The sequence below is a fragment of the Phoca vitulina genome, unplaced genomic scaffold (assembly GCF_004348235.1).
Source record: "Phoca vitulina isolate PV1807 unplaced genomic scaffold, GSC_HSeal_1.0 scaffold13, whole genome shotgun sequence".
In the NCBI taxonomy this organism is placed as follows: Eukaryota; Metazoa; Chordata; class Mammalia; order Carnivora; family Phocidae; genus Phoca; species Phoca vitulina.
Genome location: NW_022589716.1, coordinates 6,614,923 through 6,635,159, shown reverse-complemented (window position 1 = coordinate 6,635,159; position 20,237 = coordinate 6,614,923). Strand labels below are relative to the sequence as shown.

General features: G+C 47.9%; 1 protein-coding gene across 3 annotated transcripts in view; it reads left to right on the top strand.

Annotated features, from left to right (window-relative positions):
- Positions 1 to 15,801, top strand: part of CDC25A (cell division cycle 25A) — a 28,086-nt gene extending 12,285 nt beyond the window's left edge. For all 3 annotated transcript variants that reach the window (XM_032412650.1, XM_032412651.1, XM_032412649.1), the window contains 7 exons: positions 2,279 to 2,452; positions 8,526 to 8,624; positions 10,103 to 10,165; positions 10,261 to 10,359; positions 11,403 to 11,533; positions 13,499 to 13,610; positions 13,846 to 15,801. In XM_032412650.1, coding sequence (XP_032268541.1) covers positions 2,279 to 2,452; positions 8,526 to 8,624; positions 10,103 to 10,165; positions 10,261 to 10,359; positions 11,403 to 11,533; positions 13,499 to 13,610; positions 13,846 to 13,986 — 819 coding nt within the window. In that variant the 3' untranslated portion in view covers positions 13,987 to 15,801. The remainder of the gene's footprint in view (positions 1 to 2,278; positions 2,453 to 8,525; positions 8,625 to 10,102; positions 10,166 to 10,260; positions 10,360 to 11,402; positions 11,534 to 13,498; positions 13,611 to 13,845) is intronic.
- Positions 15,802 to 20,237: the final 4,436 nt, after the last annotated feature.

Here is a 20,237-nt window from a genome sequence, read left to right as displayed (position 1 = left end):
GATTAGGGGAAGGACCACATTTATTGCTGGCTCTAACATCCAGGTAGTTGGAAAAAGACTTTTCAAGTATTAAATCTTTTTTTTCAAGCATCAAATCTGAAGACCATTTGCCTTTTTTTTTTTTTTAATCTTTCTCGTGTATTTATATTCCATATCATCTAGCACAACACTTGCCAAACAGCAGTAACTCACAGACTTTCTATCAGTATATAGCCTATGGACTTCTGTTTCCATCAGGGATACTTTCAAACAAAGCTAGAAGCGAGGCTAGACCTGCACAGGGACACATCTTCACCTAGTGTGCAAACGCCTGGTGAAAATTAGATACTATCACAGTACAAAATCAGAGCCCCACACCCTTAGGTATACATATAAATTGATATCCTTACATTTTTAAACTAGCACGGCCCTTGAACTATATATAAATATGGGACAAATGAACTATACTTTTGAGACCACTTACAAATTAGATTAACATGCATAGCTATGAGGAAATGGACTATCCCATTATATATGCTTTGACTAAATTTACTACTTTGAAAGACATAAATTATGTACAGAGTGAGGAAGCTTGGGAAATGGCTATCAGTTGTTTTTTTTTTTTAATTGGATTTTTTTTTTATTTAAGATTTTATTTATTTATTTGACAGAGACCGCGAGAGAGGGAACCCGAGCAGGAGTGGGAGAGGGAGAAGCAGGCTTCCTGCCAAGCAGGGAACCTGATATGGGGCTTGATCCCAGGACCCTGGAATCGTGACCTGAGCTGAAGGCAGATGCTTAACGACTGAGCCACCCGGGCACCCCTTTAATTGGATTTTTTAAATTACCAATCGAGTTCTGGGACCCTTCACAGCGAGGACTTGCCTTGCACGGACACTGACTGCAGACTCACAATTGCTGGGCTGTATTGGAATTGTGGTTTCTGCCCTGGAGGAGTTCACAATTCCCTCTGAGACTGTTGAAAGCAGTGAATTCCCTTCCCAAAAATGCTTCCAGCTTTTCTAGGTTAAAAAAAAATCTCTGGGGGCGCCTGGGTGGCTCAGTCGTTACGCGTCTGCCTTCAGCTCAGGTCATGATCCCAGGATCCTGGGATTGAGCCCCGAATTGGGCTCCCTGCTCGGCAGGAAGCCTGCTTCTCCCTCTCCTACTCCCCCTGCTTGTGTTCCCTCTCTCTCTGTCAAATAAATAAAATCTTAAAAAAAAAAAAAAAACCTCTGGTCCTGCTTTTCAGAAAACATTCCATTAAAAGAAACTTCAGAAAAGTTAGGAGAAAATCCGTGGTCTCTGGGAGAGCTGGCCTGGGAGTGGCACACTCTGCTGGGGATTAACCTGAATGTTTCAAGGATGCATCATCGAAACTGTAGTATCAGCTTGAAAAGGAGCGATTTACTGGGGTATGAAAGGAGATTCTGCATGGAAGGGAAAGCCAGGCCGGGGCACACTGAGTCATAAACAGACACATGAATTTAGACTGTCTCTACCACTGGTCGGAGTGGCTGCCCTAGGACTCTGGGAAATTCGTCCTAGAAAGACCAACTTTTGAACACAATTCTGAAGGCACTTGCTTCTCTGTGCACCCAGGCTCCTTGCAAACTTACACCCTTAGCACTATGTTAACACCTTATTGGCCCTGTTTTCTAGCACATTCAGCTACCTCCCACCTTTTCTGGATTTAGGTGGGGTATTAAAATCTGTTGAGCTACTCAAGCAAGGTGCAAGTTATCGAGAGGAGGAGGCAAACCAAAAATGTTTTCCCATCTAGAGGGTAACAGTTATTTGACTCTTAGGACCCTGTGTAGACAGCTTTTGAGAGCGGATTGTCTTCTTCATCTCCGTATCATGTCAGCTGTGTACATGTTCGTTGGGCACCAGGTATTTGGTGGCTACTATGTGCCAGGCCCTCCAGGAGTCGCTGGGACTAGAGGAAGGGACAGTGTCTGTTTCCTGACTTAGGGTGAATTTTAAACCATCCCAGGAAGCCCTTGACCCATCCTCTTTACCGTCCAAGTGAGCAGGGGTTTTTGTTTGGTTTTGGTTTTAAGATTTATTTATTTTAGAGAGAGCTCCAGCAACCGGGGAGGGAGGGGCAGAGGGGGAGGGAATCCTGAAGCAGACTCCCCGCTGAGTACAGAGCCTGACAAGGGGTTCAATCCCAGGACACTGAGACCATGACTTGATCTGAAATCCAGAGTCGACTGCCTAACTGACTGAGCCACCCAGGTGCCCCTCAAGTGAGCAGGTTTTAATGGAAGATGGGTCTCTTTTTCTTCCCCCGTAGGGCAATCGATGCAAGCTGTTTGACTCTTCTTCCACGTGTAGCTCCATCGCCCGGACAGTGTTAAAAAGACCAGACCGATCTCAAGAGGAGCACCTGCCCGCAAATACGAAGCGGAGAAGGAGCATGGCTGGAGCCAGTGCTGAAGAGGCAGCCAGTCCAGAGAAGCCCCAGCAGGTGAGTTTTGCAGGTGCCTTTTTGCTCAAGGAGAATGATACTGTATTCTTCAATTCTGAAATTTCCATTTGGTTCTTTTTCTTTGCCAAGACTTAACTATTTTCCATGTGTTTCGAGCATGTTCCTAATTGGCTACTGAAGCATTTTTAGGATGGCTGCTTTAAAATCCTTACCGGGTAATTCCAGCATCCATGTTGTGGTGTTGGCTTCTATTCAAGTTGAGATCTTCCTGGTTCTTGGTATGACAAGTGATTTTTCAGTTGTATCCTATGTATTTTGGGTATTAATAAGACTCTGGTCTACGTAAATTTTCTGTTTAGGCCTCTGATACTGCAGGGATGATAGGGGTGGAAGGTCAGGTTCCCCAACATGGCCTCCTTTGACACGGTGGGGGCAAGCCTCATTATTGCTGGGCAGGAGTGGGAGTTCAAGGTCCCCGCTAGGCCTCTGCTGACACCATCCCGGTGAGGTGGAGACTGGGCTCTTCATTACAGCTGGGCAAGGATTGGACGAGTAAGCTCCCCGCTTGCTGACCAGGCATGGTGTAGGGCCATCATTTTTCCCTTGGTGTTTGGCTACGGTGGTGGTATTGTCTAAAAGTTTTCTGTCTTGATAGGTGGCCCTTTTCCTAGTCCCTTGGCTAGGGAGAACAGACTTTCCTTAGGGTTTGTTTCTTTGGGTTTGCTGCATCACTGTGTCCTGGTCTACTTGGATCTATAAATTTACCGCTACTTTAAGTTTGTCTCACAACTGTGTAGTGTTTTTCATTGTATTCTAAGTGTTTTAATTCCTTTGTTTACTTTTAATTCAGACCTATTGTGGCCTAATAAAAGTTTAATTTTTGTAAAAACTTTCACCTATACTCAAAAAAATATGTATCCTCTTTGGTGTCAAGTTCAGCATATCTAATTCTATCAGATCAATTGCTCATAGTTTGTTATGGTTTGTTTTCCTGTTATTTTGGAACTTTCTCTACTAATAATATATCAGGAACTTTTTTTTTTTTTTTTTTGGAGGATTTAATTTATTTATTTGACAGAGACATAGCGAGAGAGGCAACACAAGCAGGGGGAGCAGGAATGGGAGAAGCAGGCTTCCCGCCGAGCAGGGAGCCCGATATGGGGCTCCATCCCAGGATCCTGGGACCATGCCCTGAGCCTAAGGTAGACACTTAATGACTGAGCCACCTAGGCGCCCCTATCAGGAACTTTCTATAGTTCGGTACACAAATGTAAATTATTTTTAAATAGCTGCATGAGAATCCTTGTTATGGATATGCTATTTTTCTGTTCATTAACATTTAGATTGTTTCTAGTGTTCAAACACTATAAACAATTACAGTATTTGCTGTCCTTGCATGTTCATTTTGGGGAGAATAGGTGGGGTTGTTGGCAAAAGCTATGGACATTTACTGTATACCCCCTATTTATTTTTTCTTTCTTTCTTTCTTTCTTTCTTTCTTTCTTTCTTTCTTTCTTTTCTTTCTTTCTTTCTTCTTTCTCTTTCTTTCTCTTTCTTTCTTTTTCTCTCTCTCTCTCTCTTTTCTTTCTTTCTTTTATGGGGGGAGGGGCAGAGAGAGAATCTTAAGCAGGCCTGACTCAGGGCTTGATCTCATAGCTCTGAGATCACGGCCTGAGCTAAAATCAAAACTCAAGAGTTGGACGCTTAACAATGTGGGACTCAATCCCAGGATCCTGGGATCATGACCTGAGCCAAAGGCAGATGCTTAACCGACTGAGCCACCCAGGTGTCCCGCATCTCTTCATTTCTTATTGACCATTAGCCATTTCTTTAGGTGCGTGACTTGTCTTTATAGAGTCATGGTTCTCTGGGCATAAATCCTATACTCCTTTGCAGTGTTTATTCCATGAACTAAAGCCTTCAAAACATTATTGCATCCCAGCTATGATTACTCCATTTCTATTAACTTGTTTATACATTTTGGCTTGTATTCATAGATTTCCTGATTTTAAAACTATTCTTGCTTAATGAAATGTCATGTTTGGCTTATTTAGAATTGCTTTTATTAAACACGTTTTTCCTTCATTATACTGTCCTTATATCAGATTTTGGCATTAAGGTTTGGTATTAAGCATTGTAAAATAAACTGGAGAACTGCCCATGTTTTCTGTAGCATGAAAAGGTTTGAGTAACCACTAGTTGTCTTAAAAGGTTAGCTAAAGGGGCACCTGGGTGGCTCAGTCCGTTAAGCGTCTGCCTTCGGCTCAGGTCATGATCCCCATGGTCCTAGGATCGAGCCCCGCATCCGGCTCCCTGCTCAGTGGGGAATAAAAAAAAGTCAGCTAGACAACAACCATGAAAATACCTAGGCCTGGTGTTTTACGTTTTATAATCTGTTTTAGTTACCTAATACTTGATGAGCATTTTACTTTTTCTAATTAAAAGTGGAATTCTCGGGGCGCCTGGGTGGCTCAGTCATTAAGCATCTGCCTTTGGCTCAGGTCATGATCCCAGGGTCCTGGGATCGAGCCCTGCATCGGGCTCCCTGCTCGGCGGGAAGCCTGCTTCTCCCTCTCCCACTCCCCCTGCTTGTGTTCCCTCTCTCGCTGTGTCTCTCTCTGTCAAATAAATAAATAAAATCTTAAAAAAAAAAAAGTGGAATTCTAGGGGCTCCTGGTGGCTCAGTTGGTTAAGCGTCCAACCCTTGATTTCAGCTCAGGTCATGATCTCAGGATTGTGAGATGGAGCCCCGCATCGTGCTCTGTGCTGGGCGTGATGCCTGCTTAAGATTCTCCCTCCCTCTCCCTCTGTACCACCCCCTCAAAAAAAAAAAAAAAATTCTAAACTAAAGGGCAGGAACATTTATGAAACTTTGCATTTTATACATGCCAACAAATTGCCTTCCATAAAGCTTCTTAAATATCCAGGAATATTCATTTCCTTGTACTCTTGCCATACTAGGGATTTACCTTTTTATTTTCTTAATATCGTTTCTAAATTTTTCTTTTTTAGTAGAGAAGAGGGTAGGGGACAGAAGGAGGGGGAAGGAGCATCTTAAGCAGGCTCCACACCCAGCGCAGAGCCTGATGTGGGCCTGGATCTCACGACCCTGAGATTATGATCTGAGCTGAAATAAAGTCAGATGCTTAACCAACTAAGCCACGCAGGCGCCCCAATATCATTTCTAATTGTCTCCAGTTTATTTGTTCAAATCTGGGTTGAAATAAGGTCTGTGCATTGCAGTTGGTCGCTAGTCTATTATTTGGGCTTCTGTGCTCCATCTTTTTGTTTCCTTCTTGAAATTTTTGGTTGAAGAACTCAGGCCAGTTGTCCTGTAGAAGTTCCCAGTCCTATGGGATCTTCTAACATTGTTTTCTATCCTCTGTATTGCCCATAAACCTACACTCTAGGAAGGCTTGATCAGATTGGAGTTCCATTTCTTTGGCATGACTCTTTCCTGGGTGATTTGTTTACTTTGATCAGGCGGCACACCACCGGGCAGCCATTGATGATTATTGCCTAGATTTCATTTAACCAAGGTTTCAAAAAGTGATCCTGCAGTTCCATCATTCTTCATTTATTGGCAGAATGTTCCTACAAAGAGAAACTTCTGTGCATCAAACTCTTTGGTCACCCTTGGTAAAGGCAAATGAATGCTGGATCTCTTTAAAGGGAACATACCCCGGGGCACCTGGGTGGCTCAGTCGTTAGGCGTCTGCCTTCGGCTCGGGTCATGATCCCAGGGTCCTGGGATCGAGCCCCGCATCGGGCTCCCTGCTCAGCAGGAAGCCTGCTTCTCCCTCTCCCACTTCCCCTGCTTGTATTCCTACTCTCGCTATCTCTCTCTCTCTGTCAAATAAATAAATAAAATCTTAAAAAAAAAAATAAAGGGAACATACCCCCATAAATACCAGCTATGACCAGCAAAGAACACTAGCAGCAGCCCAGAGCCCCTCATATGCTTCCCCTGTCAGTAACACTGATCTGAACTCAGCCACTGTGGCTGAGTTTTGCCTGTATTTGAACCTTGTATCCTTGGAGTCCTACTGTATATATTTCTTTTATGTCTGGATTCTCTTGTTCAGCATTATTTTTGTGAGAATCATGTGTTGTATCTATCCATGGTTGAGTGACCCCCCCTTTTTTTTTTGTCATTGCTGTATAATATTTCATCCCACGAACAGAGTACAGGTTATCTGTCCCATAGTTGATGTTTGGGTAGTTGTTCACAGGTTTTGGCAACTATGAATAAAGGTGCTATAAACATTCTTGTACAATTTTGTTTTGTAAACATATACTTTGATTTCTCGTGGAATTCTGGTCCTAGGCTAGTCATGTGTTTGGCTTTGGTAGACACTCCGCCAAATCGTTGTCCAGCATGGTTGTTCTCACAGCAGTGTATGAGTGTCGCACTCTGCATCCTTCCAGTATCCTTAGTGTTGTTCATCCCTTTAGTTTTAGCCGTTCTGGTGAGTGTATGGTGTCTGCAGTTTTAGTTTGTATTGCCCTAATAGTCATTTTTCTTGGTCCTGGATTTTCCTCTCTGTATTGCTAGTCCAAGTTATTGCCCATTTTTCTACTGGGTTATCTCTTATTTATGGGAGTACTCTATGTATTCAGAGATGAATCTTTTATTGAGAGATTGTATATCTTCCTACTCTGGCTTGCCTTTTCTCCTAATACTGTTCTTTTGATGAACAGAATTTCTTGATTTTTTACATGTATTTCAGTTAATCAAATCTTATTTATGTTTAGTGCTTTTTGGGTCCTGCTTAAGAAATCCTTACCACCCCATGACTAGCCCTTTTGACATGGCCTTACTAGTCTGGTAGCTTCCTTGCTACTATCAGAAGGCATTCCAGGTTTATCTTGTATATTTCTTGTCCCAACCTGGAGTCAATTACATCTTCAAAAAGCCCTGGTTTCTTTTCTTTTTTTTTTTTTTAAGATATTATTTTTAATGGGGCGCCTGGGTGGCTCAGTCGTTGGGCATCTGCCTTTGGCTCAGGTCATGATCCCGGGGTCCTGGGATCAAGCCCCGAATTGGGCTCCCTGCTCGGCAGGAAGACTGCTTCTCCCTCTCCCACTCCCCCTGCTTGTGTTCCCTCTCTCGCTGTGTCTCTCTCTGTCAAATAAATAAAATCTTTAAAAAAGAAAAAAAGATTTTATTTTTAAGTAATCTCTACACTCTATATGGGGCTCGAACTCACAACCCCAAGATCTAGAGTCGCACGCTCCACTGACTGAGCCAGCCAGGCATCCTCAAGCCCTGGTTTCTTTTAGTGGAAAATAGTATTCAGAGACCACAGTATTCTTTAGGAATGCTCATTGTACCTCTAGAGCTTCTCAGTGGACAGAGTTAAAAAATACTTATTTTAGACTTAGCCTTAATTTTTTTTTTTTAAGGATTTTATTTATTTGACAGAGACACAGCGAGAGAGGGAACACAAGCAGGGGGAGTGGGAGAGGGAGAAGCAGGCTTCCCTCCAAGCAGGGGAGAGGGAGAAGCAGGCTTCCCTCCAAGCAGGGAGCCCGATGTGGGGCTCTATCCCAGGACCCTGGAACCATGACCTGAGCTGAAAGCAGACACTTAACGACTGAGCCACCCAGGTGCTCCATAGACTTAGCCTTAATTTTAATTCCCCTTTTTAAAAAAGGTAGGGAGGGGTGCCTGGGTGGCTCAGTCAGTTAAGTGTCTGCCTTTGGCTCAGATCATGGTCCCAGGGCTCTGGGATCGAGCCCCACATCGGGCTCCCTGATCGGCGGGGAGCCTGCTTCTCCCTCTGCCTGCCGTTTTCCCTACTTGTGTGTACGCACACTCTCTCTCAAATAAATAAAATCTTTTTTAAAAATTTAAAAAATTAAAAAATTTAGAAAGGGAAGAAGAAAAACTTAGTTTCAGAACATTTCAGTTAGACACTGAAATAATAGTAGACCTCTAGTCAGTGACCTACTTTCTCTTTTTCATTCTAGATTCAATCAAGTAAGAAAAAGTATTTGCTAAATGTAGACATTTACATGTCACTCTCCTCCTGAGACATGTTATAGGTGAATGTTTTCAAAAGTCCTATTCAGAATCCTGGCCTCATTTTCTACCTTTGATTTGTTACAGATTCTACATCAGTCTTTATCCCTGGCATCTTCCCCAAAGGGGACCATTGAGAACATTTTGGATAATGACCCAAGGGACCTTATAGGTGACTTCTCCAAGGTAATTCTAAACAGACGCAAGGAGAGCTGCTCTGGCTATGTGATTTGGGCTTTAGGGTGTTTCCTAGAACCCCCCCCCCTCAGCCTTTCTCCCTCCCTGGGGTGGCTCTTGCAGTGCCCCCAAAGGGACATAGTTTGAAGTTTTTAAAGATAAGGAAACAGACTCACGATCTGATGTATCTTGGTCCCTCTGGGACTGTCAACCTTACTGGTACTGACCAGACGAAGTAGGAAGCCACCAACCAGCCGCCTCAGCTCCAGCCCAAAGGCCAGGCCCTTTGGGAACTGTGTTTCTCATTATAAAAATAGTAATGCAGTAAAGTACAAAGAAGCAAGAATAAACCTATAGCCTCACTACACGACTGTGTATTGAAAGGTTATCTTAGAAGATCCGAAGTTGACGGATTTCTCTGTTGTCCAGAGAAGCACAGCCTTTGAGGGAGAAGGCCCTCAGGGAAGTGCAGAGGAAGGTCTGCAGATGGCCTGATAGTACGGATTTGCCGAGTGGAGGACTTGGCTGCCTTTGGACTGTGGTGAAACACAAGGGTGGGACAGAGAACGTGTCGATAGCAGCTCGTGTAGCCACACAGGACATGAAGGCTACTAGATCAATTTCTTAGTCATTAGTTTAGCTAACATTTATTGAAGCACTACTGTTACATGTTAGGGAAAGATTCCAGTATGAGACCCAGTCCTTCCCTCAAAACACTTCTCATGTGGTAAGAGCTGCCGTGCCATAGACCGCACGGGAGATGGAAGTGAAGGTCAGTGCAGTGTAAGCAGGCTGGGAGAAAAAAGGGGGGCTGTCTCAGCTAGAAGAGTGGGGAAGGTATGGGTCTGGGCCATATGTCATATTTCAGCCAGCTGAGTTTTGAAGGAATGGGGACACATAAGGAGGTTAAAAACAGGAGACAATTCTATCTGAAGGGAAGAGCGAGCAAAGACTGGGTGTGTCCTTGTTGGTGGAACCTTCCACTTGAATTGAAGCTGTTGGTTATATTTGTCATAATGACCTTGCACATGGCCATAGTGATGGGTGAGCTTTTGATTCAGCCAGTTGCCCTAATGAGTAATTGCTGATGTGCCTGTCTCTCCCCTCAAGGCCAGACAAGTTCTCATTTTTCTCATCTCCAATGCCCAACACCATGTTCCTGACAATCTGGCTACTGAGATGAAGGTTCCTGACAAGTAGGGGAAAGGAAATTACCTGAGGTTTCTGTATTTACATCTGGCTTACTAGCTAGCTATCCTTGGATAGGGTTGCCCAGCTTTACATTTGAGAATAAGGACAATATGCCTTGTTGGTGTGTGCGAAAATGAGATGTCAGGATGTTAATGAAGTGCCTAGATGAGTAACCTGCCTGTACTATTAAGGTTTGTGTATAAAGCTGCCTCTTACCAGGCAGGCTAGCAGTATAAATGTTGCATTTATAGGCCTTGAGATTTGCTAAGTATCTTTTTTTTTTTTTTTTTTTTAAGGGTTATCTCTTTCATACAGTTGCTGGGAAACATCAGGATTTAAAATACATCTCTCCAGAAATTGTAAGTCATCTTTTTGGATCCTGCCACCTGTGGGGTATTTGAACCTAGTTGTTTCTGGCAGCCAAAGTTGATTCTCCTGGGCTTTCTCTCCACAGATGGCATCTGTTTTAAACGGCAAGTTTGCCAACCTCATTAAAGAATTTGTTATCATTGACTGCCGGTACCCATATGAATATGAGGGAGGCCACATCAAGGTATGTTCCTGAGGTTTGCTTGTGAGCTCTGCTGTTGTGGGAGGCGTAGGAGCCCTGACAGGATCTGTGATTTTATTTTATAACTTTTTTTTTTTAAGATTTTATTTATTTATTTGAGGCAGAGGGAGAGGGAGACCCAGCAGACTCCCCACTGAGCAGGGAGCCCAATGCAGGACTCCATCCCAGGACCCTGGGATCATGACCTGAGCTCAAGGCAGACACTTAACCAACTGAGCCACCCAGGCGCCCCATGGATGTGTGATTTTAAAAGGTGGAGGGGTGGTCAGGGCGCCTGGGTAGCATAGTTAGTTAAGCGTCCAACTCTTGATCTCAGCTCAGGTCTTGAACTCAGGGTTGTGAGTTCAAGCCCTGCATTGGGCTCCACATTGGGCATGGAGCCTACTTTAAAAAGTAAATAAAAGTAAAAAGTAAAATAAAGGCGGGTGGTGACACCTGGCTGCTTACTAGCTCATATGCTGGTTATGAGAATTTTTAAAAGGGGCCTTGAGTCCTGGTGCACTGAAGAATGTTCCCTGGCCTACACTACTCCACCACATTGTACAGCAAATGCTCCCTGTCCTGTGCCTCACACCGTCACCATCAAGGGCATTTCTAGGTGGTACCCACTGATTTCCAAGCCAGGCCTGGGCACCCCAAGGCTTCTGACTAGAAGCCAGTCTCTGGTGACATGTCCCAGTCTATGCCAGACTTAGTGATGCCTCTAAGTCTATAGTTGAATTAAGCTGCAGGGTGGAGGGCAGGTGTGGGGACATGGTTTCCCAGGAAGAAAGTAACTGGTTGTGCCAACTTAAATCTTTTAACCAATAAAATAGTGTTGAAATACAGTAAAGGGGTACATTAAATATAACATTAGTGTTTGCCACTGTCTCGGTGGCTTTTTGAAAGTCCCGAATTCATAAATACCCATCGTGCCCATCATGGTCGTAACAGAATATGAGGTGCCCAATTAAGATGACTCACAGAATCCTTATTGGCAAGGATAATGCGCACAGGTGCCAAAGGAGTCTCTGGTGCCTCCACAGGGTGCGGTGAACTTGCACATGGAAGAGGAGGTTGAGGACTTCTTACTCAAGAAGCCCATCGTACCTACTGATGGCAAGCGCGTCATTGTCGTGTTCCACTGCGAGTTCTCTTCTGAGCGAGGCCCTCGCATGTGAGTGCTGTGTGCAGCTGGGCTCTGGGCCACGGGCCCGCGGTAACAGGGGGCATGAGGCGGGGGAGGCTCACACTCGGGGCGTACTTCAGCACACCGAGCACCCTCTCGCACCTCCCAAGTCATTTCCGTACCTTAGCCGGCATACATGTAACTGTTTGCTTCTGTGAAAGTTCAAATTCATGTGTAGCAGATGTTTTCCCCAATTCTTACCTATTAAGCAGTCATTTGATGTGATGAGCAGCTTCCTTGAGTGTGGCTTTTTATAGGCTTGACCTAGCAGTGTCTGTTGCCAAGGCTTTGGGCCTTCTCCAGCCCGGCCCTGTCTCCGATGCTAGTGTGGTCTGTGCTGGGAGAACTGAGGGACAGCTGGAGAGGGGGGTGGGGGCTGGGCCAGGGTGGGCTGCAGCTCTGACGGGGGTGGGCCAAGGTAGACTTTTCATAGGCCCACAGGCCTGGATTCTTGTGCAGCCTTTTCATTTTGAACCAGTTCAAAAGTCAGGCCACATGGGGGCGCCTGGGTGGCGCAGTTGGTTAAAAGTCCAACTCTTCATTTTGGCTCAAGTCATGTTCTCAGGGTCATGAGTTCAAGCCCTGAGTTGGGCTCCACGCTCAGCCGGGAGTCTGCTTGAGATTATCTCCCTCCCTCTGCCACGCCCCCCCCACACCACACACACACACACACACACACACACACACACACACTCACTCAAATAAATAAATCTTTTTTTTCCTTTTTTCTTTCTTTTTTTTTTATTTGAGAGAGAGAGAGCATGCACAGGAGTGGGGAAGAGAGAGAGGGAGAAGCAAACTCCCCACTGAGCAGGGAGCCCATGCAGGGTTCAATCCCAGGACCCTGAGATCATGACCTGAGGCAAAGGCAGACGCTTAACGACTGAGCCGCCCAGATGCCCCTAAATAAGTAAATCTTAAAAAAAAGAAAGAAAAGAAAAGGCCATTTGCCTACGTGTGCTTCACCTGACTTCAGCAGCAGCTGCTGTTTCGCCACATTAGCACACACGACTACAGCAGGGACTTGTCTCCCCGCCTACCTCCCAAGGGCAGGGATTTGCCCTGCACTTGGCACAAAACCGTAATTACAGGAAGAAGTAGGATTTGAGCGAGGACTCCTGTTCCTTCACGAATGGGATTATTCATTCAGGTACAGGTACTTACTGTTGCCCCTCACATGCTAGATAGTGTTCTGGGTACTGTGGAGAACCAAAAGCCCTGCCTTCAGGGAGCTGGCATTTCCAAGTGGGCGGGAGCAGACAAATACGATAAAAAATAGGTCAGCTACTCTGTGTGTTAGAAGGTGCTCCCAGGCAGGTTGGAGGAACAGCAAGGGGGCCAGAGCGGCTGGAGTAGAGAGGGAGGGAGGGCCGCGGGGGCGGGGTACCACATTATGGGCCACTGTAAGGACTTTGGCTTTTGTACCAGGGGTTGGGAGGTCAGGAGCCACAGCGAGGTGAGGGTATTAGTAAGAGTATTCAGGATTCAGTCCAAGCAGAGGGTGCAAGTAGGCGCCCTGAGGCAGGAGCTAGGGTGGCCTATTTAAAAGGCACAGGAAGAAAGCAGCCGGCTTACATCGGAAGTAAGGGAGGGACCCCGGCTGTGGAGGAGGCTGGGGGGTGTGCCAAGGGTGGAGACTGCATTGGAAAGCTGGCTCGGAAGCTGTCGCTCCACATGGGGTGCCGGTGGGGGCAGGGGCCGGGCGGTAGGGCTGTTCAGCTCAGAGGCAGGACCGTTGGAGAGAGACCGTCTCCCTTCCACCACCTGTGAGCTCTTCCTAAAGATTACATGTGGCCAGGAATGCACAGCTCAACACTGACTGTTTGCAAGAATGACCGGGAAGCTGGGAAGCTGTGTAAGGCGTGCTCGCACCGCCCCAGCGCCCTCACTGTGTTGTCTCGCGTTGCTCTGCATCGGAAGAGCTCACCGTGCCGCGGCCTGCCTTCTTGACAGGTGCCGGTACGTAAGAGAGAGAGATCGGCTTGGTAACGAGTATCCCAAACTCCACTACCCTGAGCTGTATGTCCTGAAGGGCGGGTATAAGGAGTTCTTCCTGAAATGCCAGGTAAGGGGAAGTCTCTGGAGGGCACGGTGCCCCCCTCACGCAGCTCGGACAGTCTGATCTGGCTGGTGGTCATGGCTGTGTCTCGTCCTGGCTCTGGGGCTCTGCCCTGCACAAAGAAGGGCCCTGGAACATGCTGCGCTTTTGGCGCTGCTCCCCACCTTGCAAGCCCAGATGGGGGGAGCCGGCTTCCACGCGTGAGCCAGGGGCCCCTCATCTCGTCCTCTCCTGTCTGCAGTCTCACTGTGAGCCCCCCAGCTACCGGCCCATGCACCACGAGGACTTCAAAGAAGACCTGAAGAAGTTCCGCACCAAGAGCCGGACCTGGGCAGGGGAAAAGAGCAAAAGGGAGATGTACAGCCGCCTGAAGAAGCTGTGAGGGCGGCCGTGCCGGACAGCAGCAGCCTGACGCTCCCTCCGTGCCTCCCCCCTTCCCTCTTTGCTGCAGAGAAACTTGAGCGAAGGGGCCAGCCGCGTGCACGACGTGTGGAGAGAGGACCCGGAGCTGGTGGGCCTTCCCCTGGCTCCGCGCTCCCGGGGTTGGAGCGTCCCGCCGGCCGCACCTCCTCCGTCCCTGTAAGACGTTCTCCTTCTGCCTCGGGACTGGCCACCAAGGCTGTCACTGCTGTCACTGGCCGCAGCACCGGTCCAAGCACAGAGTCAAGAAGTTCTGACTTCTCACCCCCCCGCCGTCGGACAGACCACCTGGGGCCTTGCTGGGCACTGTCCTCTCCTGAGGCGGGGGGGGTAGGAGAGTGGGAGAGAAGTAACGGAAGCAGAAATGCTGTGGTCAGATGCCAAAGACAGCCTGGGAAGGGAATGGTCTTGGTGGGATAACCCATATCTTTAATTTATTCAACTTCATCAATCACTTTATTTTTTTTTTTTTTAACTCCTGGAGACTTATTTAACTGCTTCTTTAAGTCATAATACTGCCATTCTGGGTAGGGTTTTATCATCCCAGGGACTACCTCTGCTTTTAAAAAAAAAAAAAAAAAGATGGGGGAGAAGAGGCAAACTTGTGTTGAGGGACAGAACTAGGAGCTCTGTCACCCCCAGGAGGCACTGTGGTACTGGGCCCGCTGCTATTTAAAGCCAAGGACTGAGGTACTGGTAGGAGCGGGCACTGGACTCAGACTTGGCTGCAGGACATAAGCTAAACCTCCCAGACCTACCTCGAAGGCCACTGAGATCGGGTTGGGGGCGGGGGGCTGACCCTGCTCTTCCTCACCCCGGTTCCCTGTGACGCTGGCTGGTATAGGAGTCCCAGTCAGGAAAGCACTTCAGGCAGCTTCCATTGGGCCGCCCCCAGCTCATTGTTGGAATGTGGTAGCGTAGGTGTCCTAGAGTAGGGGGGGCAGGGCGGGGGGGGGAGGGGAGCGTACACTGAGTGTCTTCGATTACTCTGATACTCTCGAGTAGCTTTTAATTTTCTAAAAATAGTCATTGTCCGAGTCAGGGAGTATCAAATCAGTGTTCGCTGGGCCACCCCAGGGTGAAGAGGGGCTGGAAGCCCTGGGCATTAGGAGAGGGCTGTGGGTGCTCGCATACAGAGGACTACCGAATGTGTTCCTCAGGAGGCAGCGTGGTGGATTTTGAAGGTAAAACTTTCTGAGTTTATCATGTTTGAATTTGAGGGACAGGGAGTGATGGATCATCACTAGTTGCCCCCTCATCTAACCCCGTGGAAATGGGGGTCTCAAAGGAACAGCTCCTGTCCAAGGAGCTGGGGCTGACTTGGTTGATCCTGGACAGGCCTATTTGGTTCCTGCTCGCCCCCACCCATAGGCACCAGCCTCCGCACCATCTTTGCTCCACTGGGGTGTAGCCAGCTTCTTCTTAAACACAAGAGCCAGTCTCCCCTCTTACTTCCTTTCCTCCTCCCGAGGTAGGGAAGGAAGCAGTGGTACCGGAGATGGTTTGTTGCTGTTGTTATGGGTTCCAGTTGCATTTGGCTATAAAACAATCTTGTTAGAAAAAATCAGTGGGGAGGAGGGGAACAGGAAGAAAGAGGAAGGCCTCTTCCCGCTCTCACCACACATTGAGACACATCTCAGTTGGTCTTTAATCTTGTTTGTAGGGATTCTGTTGGATGCCTGGAAGGGGAGGTGGGATGGCCTTCAGATCGTACCAGCTTAGCTCACATTACTGACCAGCTGTTGCAGGCTCTGAAAATAAAAAAAATCCTGAACCCATGCTCTCTGCCTAGTTCTTGATGGATTTGAGAGAATTGTGTTTCCCTTTAAAATTCTGGGACCATACTTGACTAAAACCAGTGGGGGGTGGAGGGGGGGCCAAATTTCCTCAAGAGGCCAAAGGGCTCCTGTGTAGCAGGCCTTCAGGGATGGCCAGGATGACCTCTAGTTACTACCCTGACTCCAAAAACGTGTCATTCAGATTGATTGGCAAGATGAAATAGGGACATCAAAAGCTTACCCAAACCAGGCTCCTGGGTGGCTCAGTGGGTTAGGTGTCTGCCTTAGGCTCAGGTCATGATTCCAGGGTGCTGGGATCGAGCCCTACGTTGGGCTCCTTGCTCAGCGGGGAGTCCGCTTCTCTCTCTCTCTCTTTCAAATAAGTAAAAGCTTCAACAACATCTACTCAGAGCCAGTCTTCTCTTCCTCACTCTCCCTGACTTTGTTTTTTAAATTTACTCTCAGCAGGTAACACTTCTGTGGATTATTGCCAAAGTCAGCTGGCCTTTGGCTTAGCCTATTGTTGCCACAATCAACTTGCTAAATGTCTAATTAGGTCAGCCCATTCTTACTGGAGAGTTTAATGGCTCCTTGTTGCCTATAAAATTAAACTTGAACTCTAGCCCATGTGCAAAGATCCAACCCCAGCCTTACCCTATGTTCGTCTTATGCTCCAATAACAGGTAGAGTTCTATTTCTAGAATGTACCCTGCCCTCTGATCCTTGCTTGGAAGTTTGGTTGAGAGCTGAGAATCTTGGGTAAGACAACTCAAAAAAAATTAGGGGCAACTGTGTTGTATGCAAGCCATCATCCACTGGTTCCAATAAAAAATGTTTAAGTTCGGGGGCACCTGGCTGGCTCAGTCGGTGGAGCATGTGACTTGAGCTTGGGATTTGTGAATTCAAGCTTAATAGTAAATCGTCCAGTCTCACCCATTCCCCCCAAGGTAACTGCTACCCCTGGCATTGTGATTGTTTTCTAAGCAAGCAGATACAGAATTGCTTTTCATGTTATAAACTGCACAAATATCTCCATTTTGTGTACATTCTTCTGCATCTCACTTTGGGTTTTTTGTGGTTTTTTTTTTAAAGATTTATGTATTTGAGAGAGAGTGCGTGCACGTGGGGTGGGGTGGAGGGGGATGTAGAGAGAATCCCAAGCAGGCTCCAAGATGATGCTGAGCCCCATGCAAGGCTTGAGATCACGACCCGAGCCCAAACCAAGAGTTGGACGCCCAACTGACTGAGCCACCCAGGCGCCCCTCACTTTGGTTTTTACACTGTTTCTTACACCAAGCGGCATAAGGGCATTTGGCTCCAGGAAGGGCACAGCATGAGTCAGTGATGACTCACAGGCCACAGCTCTCCAACCAAGGAATCTGCAGTAAGTCACTTCTCGCTGCCTGGTGCCTTTCCTCAGAGCTAACAAAGGGCACTTGAAGTAGATGTTCCACTGCAGCAGCGACCCGTCCCAACATTCTGGGACTCGGGTATTTGGACGCCCCCATACCCACTTCAGATCTACTGGGAAGAAGGGCATCCATGGAAGAAGAGCTGTAGCTTTCACGTGCTCGTTCAACAAGCATTTCAGTTTTGCTAGGTAGGCACTGAGGATGAGATGTGTAACAGGCAGGCTCTCCTCAAGGAGCTCACCGACTAGTGGGAGAAAGTAGTCCCTTCAAGACCAGGAGCACGTGGGAGTGACACTTCCGTGGAAGAGAACGAGGATCAAGACAGGTGTAGAGCAAATAGTGCTCAAGAGGGACGGAAGGAAGCGCATCACCCAGGAGGTGATGGGTAAGCCTGATCTCGAGCAGGACTCGGGAGACGGGGTATGCCGGGAAGAAGGAATAGAAGGGTGAAACAGCACACAGTCATGAATGTAGATGAGGTAGGGGACAAGCTTGGGAGGGCAAGGGTGGTGGAGAGGGACACCAAAAACCTTGGATGGGGAGCTGAGGAGTCTGTGGAGAGCAGGACTTCTCAAGTTTAACAGAGCAGAAGTCACACCCGGGGAACTCGTTAAAACACAGATTCTGGCTCCATAGGCCTGGGATTCGGCATTTTCTTGAACTCATGACCTGGAGATCAAGAGTCGCAGGCTCTTCTGACTGAGCCAGGCAGGCACCAAGCGACTCCGCCTTACTAACAAGCTCCTGATGCCACGGGGCCTTGGTCCACACTTGAAGCCAGCCCACGTGAGGCAGCAGTGGCTGAGGGGTGATGAGCGCACAGCCACAGGGGAAGCTGTGGGCCTGGGAGACCAGGATGCTGGCCACTAGGACCTGGTGGTGGGTGGATGGCAGTAGGGGGAGGGAGAGACCACAGTGGCGTCCTGGCTCCTAACCTGAGGAACCGGGTAGACCGTTGGCACTTAGAGCAAAAAATATAGGAGGAAAGGAAATGTCTGCATTGAGGAACTTTGTAACGCTGCTGGCCTATATTCTCCATAAATGTCAGCACCACACAGGGCAGAGGGGCTGAGGAACCGTTCCAGATTAAAGGAGACTCAAGAGACCTGACAACTAAATGAAATACGGGGTCCTGGACCAAAACAGAAAGTGCTGTAAAGGACATTTTGGGGACAATTCACAAAATTGCTATATGGACTGTTGATTAAGGTTAAAAGACTGCCTCAGTGTTTAAAAGTTCCTGAATTCGATAATTATCTAAGGATATCCTTATTCTCAGGAAATAACACTGCAGTTAAGGTTAAGCACTATGACATAGGAGAGTGCCTGGCTGATGAGGTCGGCGCGAGACTCCTGATCTCAAGGTCGTGAGCTCAAACCTCACCTTGGGTGTGGAGCCTCCTTACTATTTTTTTATTTTTTATTTGACAGAGAGAGACACAGCAAGAGAGGGAACACAAGTAGGGGGAGTGGGAGAGGGAGAAGCAGGCTTCCCGCTGAGCAGGGAGCCCGATGCGGGGCTGGATCCCAGGACCCTGGGACCATGACCTGAGCCGAAGGCAGACACATAACGACTGAGTCACCCAGGCGCCCCGGGTATGGAGCCTACTTAAAAAAGGGCGGGGGGGCATCTGGGTGGCTCAGTCCGTTAAGCACCAGACTTTTTTTTTTTAAAGGTTTTATTTATTTATTTGACAGAGAGAGACACAGTGAGGGAAGGAACACAGCAGGGGGAGAGGGGGAGGGAGAAACAAGCTCTCCGAGGGGCAGGGAGCCCGATGAAGGGCTCGATCCCAAGACCCTGGGATCAGGACCTGAGCCGAGGGCAGACGCCCAACGACTGAGCCACCCCCCAAGTGCCAGACTCTTGATTTTGGCTCAGGTCATGATCTCAGGGTCTTGAGATCAAGCCCAGTGTCAGGCCCCGCACTGGGTATGGAGCCTGCTCAAGATTCTCCCCCTCTCCTTCTGCCCCTCCATACCCGCCCTCTCTCTCTTAAAAAAAAAAAAAATAGAAGACTATGGTGTAATTTACTTCCAAGTGGTTTATAACAGTAACAAAAAGATGTAAATGTGTGTGTGAGAGAGATACAGAGAAGAGAAAGCAAATGGGACAAATGTGAAAAATCAATGATTTTTCTTTTTTTAAGTGAACTCTAGGCCCAACATGGGGCTGGAGCTCACAACTCAGAGATGACGAGTTGCATGCTCTACCAACTGACCCAGCCAGGCGCCCCCCAAAATCAATGACTTGATAAAGGGCCTAAGGGAATTCTTTGTACTATTTCTGCAACTTTCTGTAAATATGAAATTATTTCAAAAGAAAGAAGTTTAAGAGGAGAACTTCCAACCTCGGCTCCTGTGTGGACGGGGCAGGTGTGGGCAGCGGACTGTCCAGGTGCCTGGGTGGGCGGGGATGGACGTGAGGGAACTGCCCTGGAGAAATATCCAGGGTGGTGACAGCAACTTGTTCCAAGTGCCCAAATGGCATTGGTGTAGGAGAGAGGTGGGGGGAGGGGCGCTGAGGGCCCCAGGGAAGCAGTGAGAGGCAGGAGGGCAGGATGGCAGGGACAGGGATGGGCCGGGGAAGGGGAGTGGAGCCACAGGCGGTGCGGCAGGAAGGCCTGAGAAATAAGGGAAAGCTCTGCTGGCTGGGGCTGGAACGCGCCCGACGACCTTGATTGAACAAAGGCTGCCCACCCTGGGGTGGAGGCGGAGGAGAGACAAGGAGGGAGGTAGAAACAGCCTCAGGGGTGAACGGGGTGATCCCGGGCCGTTCTCAGCCTCCATGTGACTGTGACCTGGCGGGAGGATGGGAAGTGGGAATGACCTTGATGATTAAAGATCTTAAGACCTTGGCCACTCAGATTTGCAAGTGATGATGCCTGCGAGTCGTGTAAAGTTCAGTCTAGGGCTCCCTGCTTGCACACTCCCAGGTCAGGGAGCTCACCCTTTCCAGGAGGCAGCCCCTTCCAGTGATGGCCAGAGTGGGTCAGCTCTTCGGGGGGGAGGCAGATCGCCCA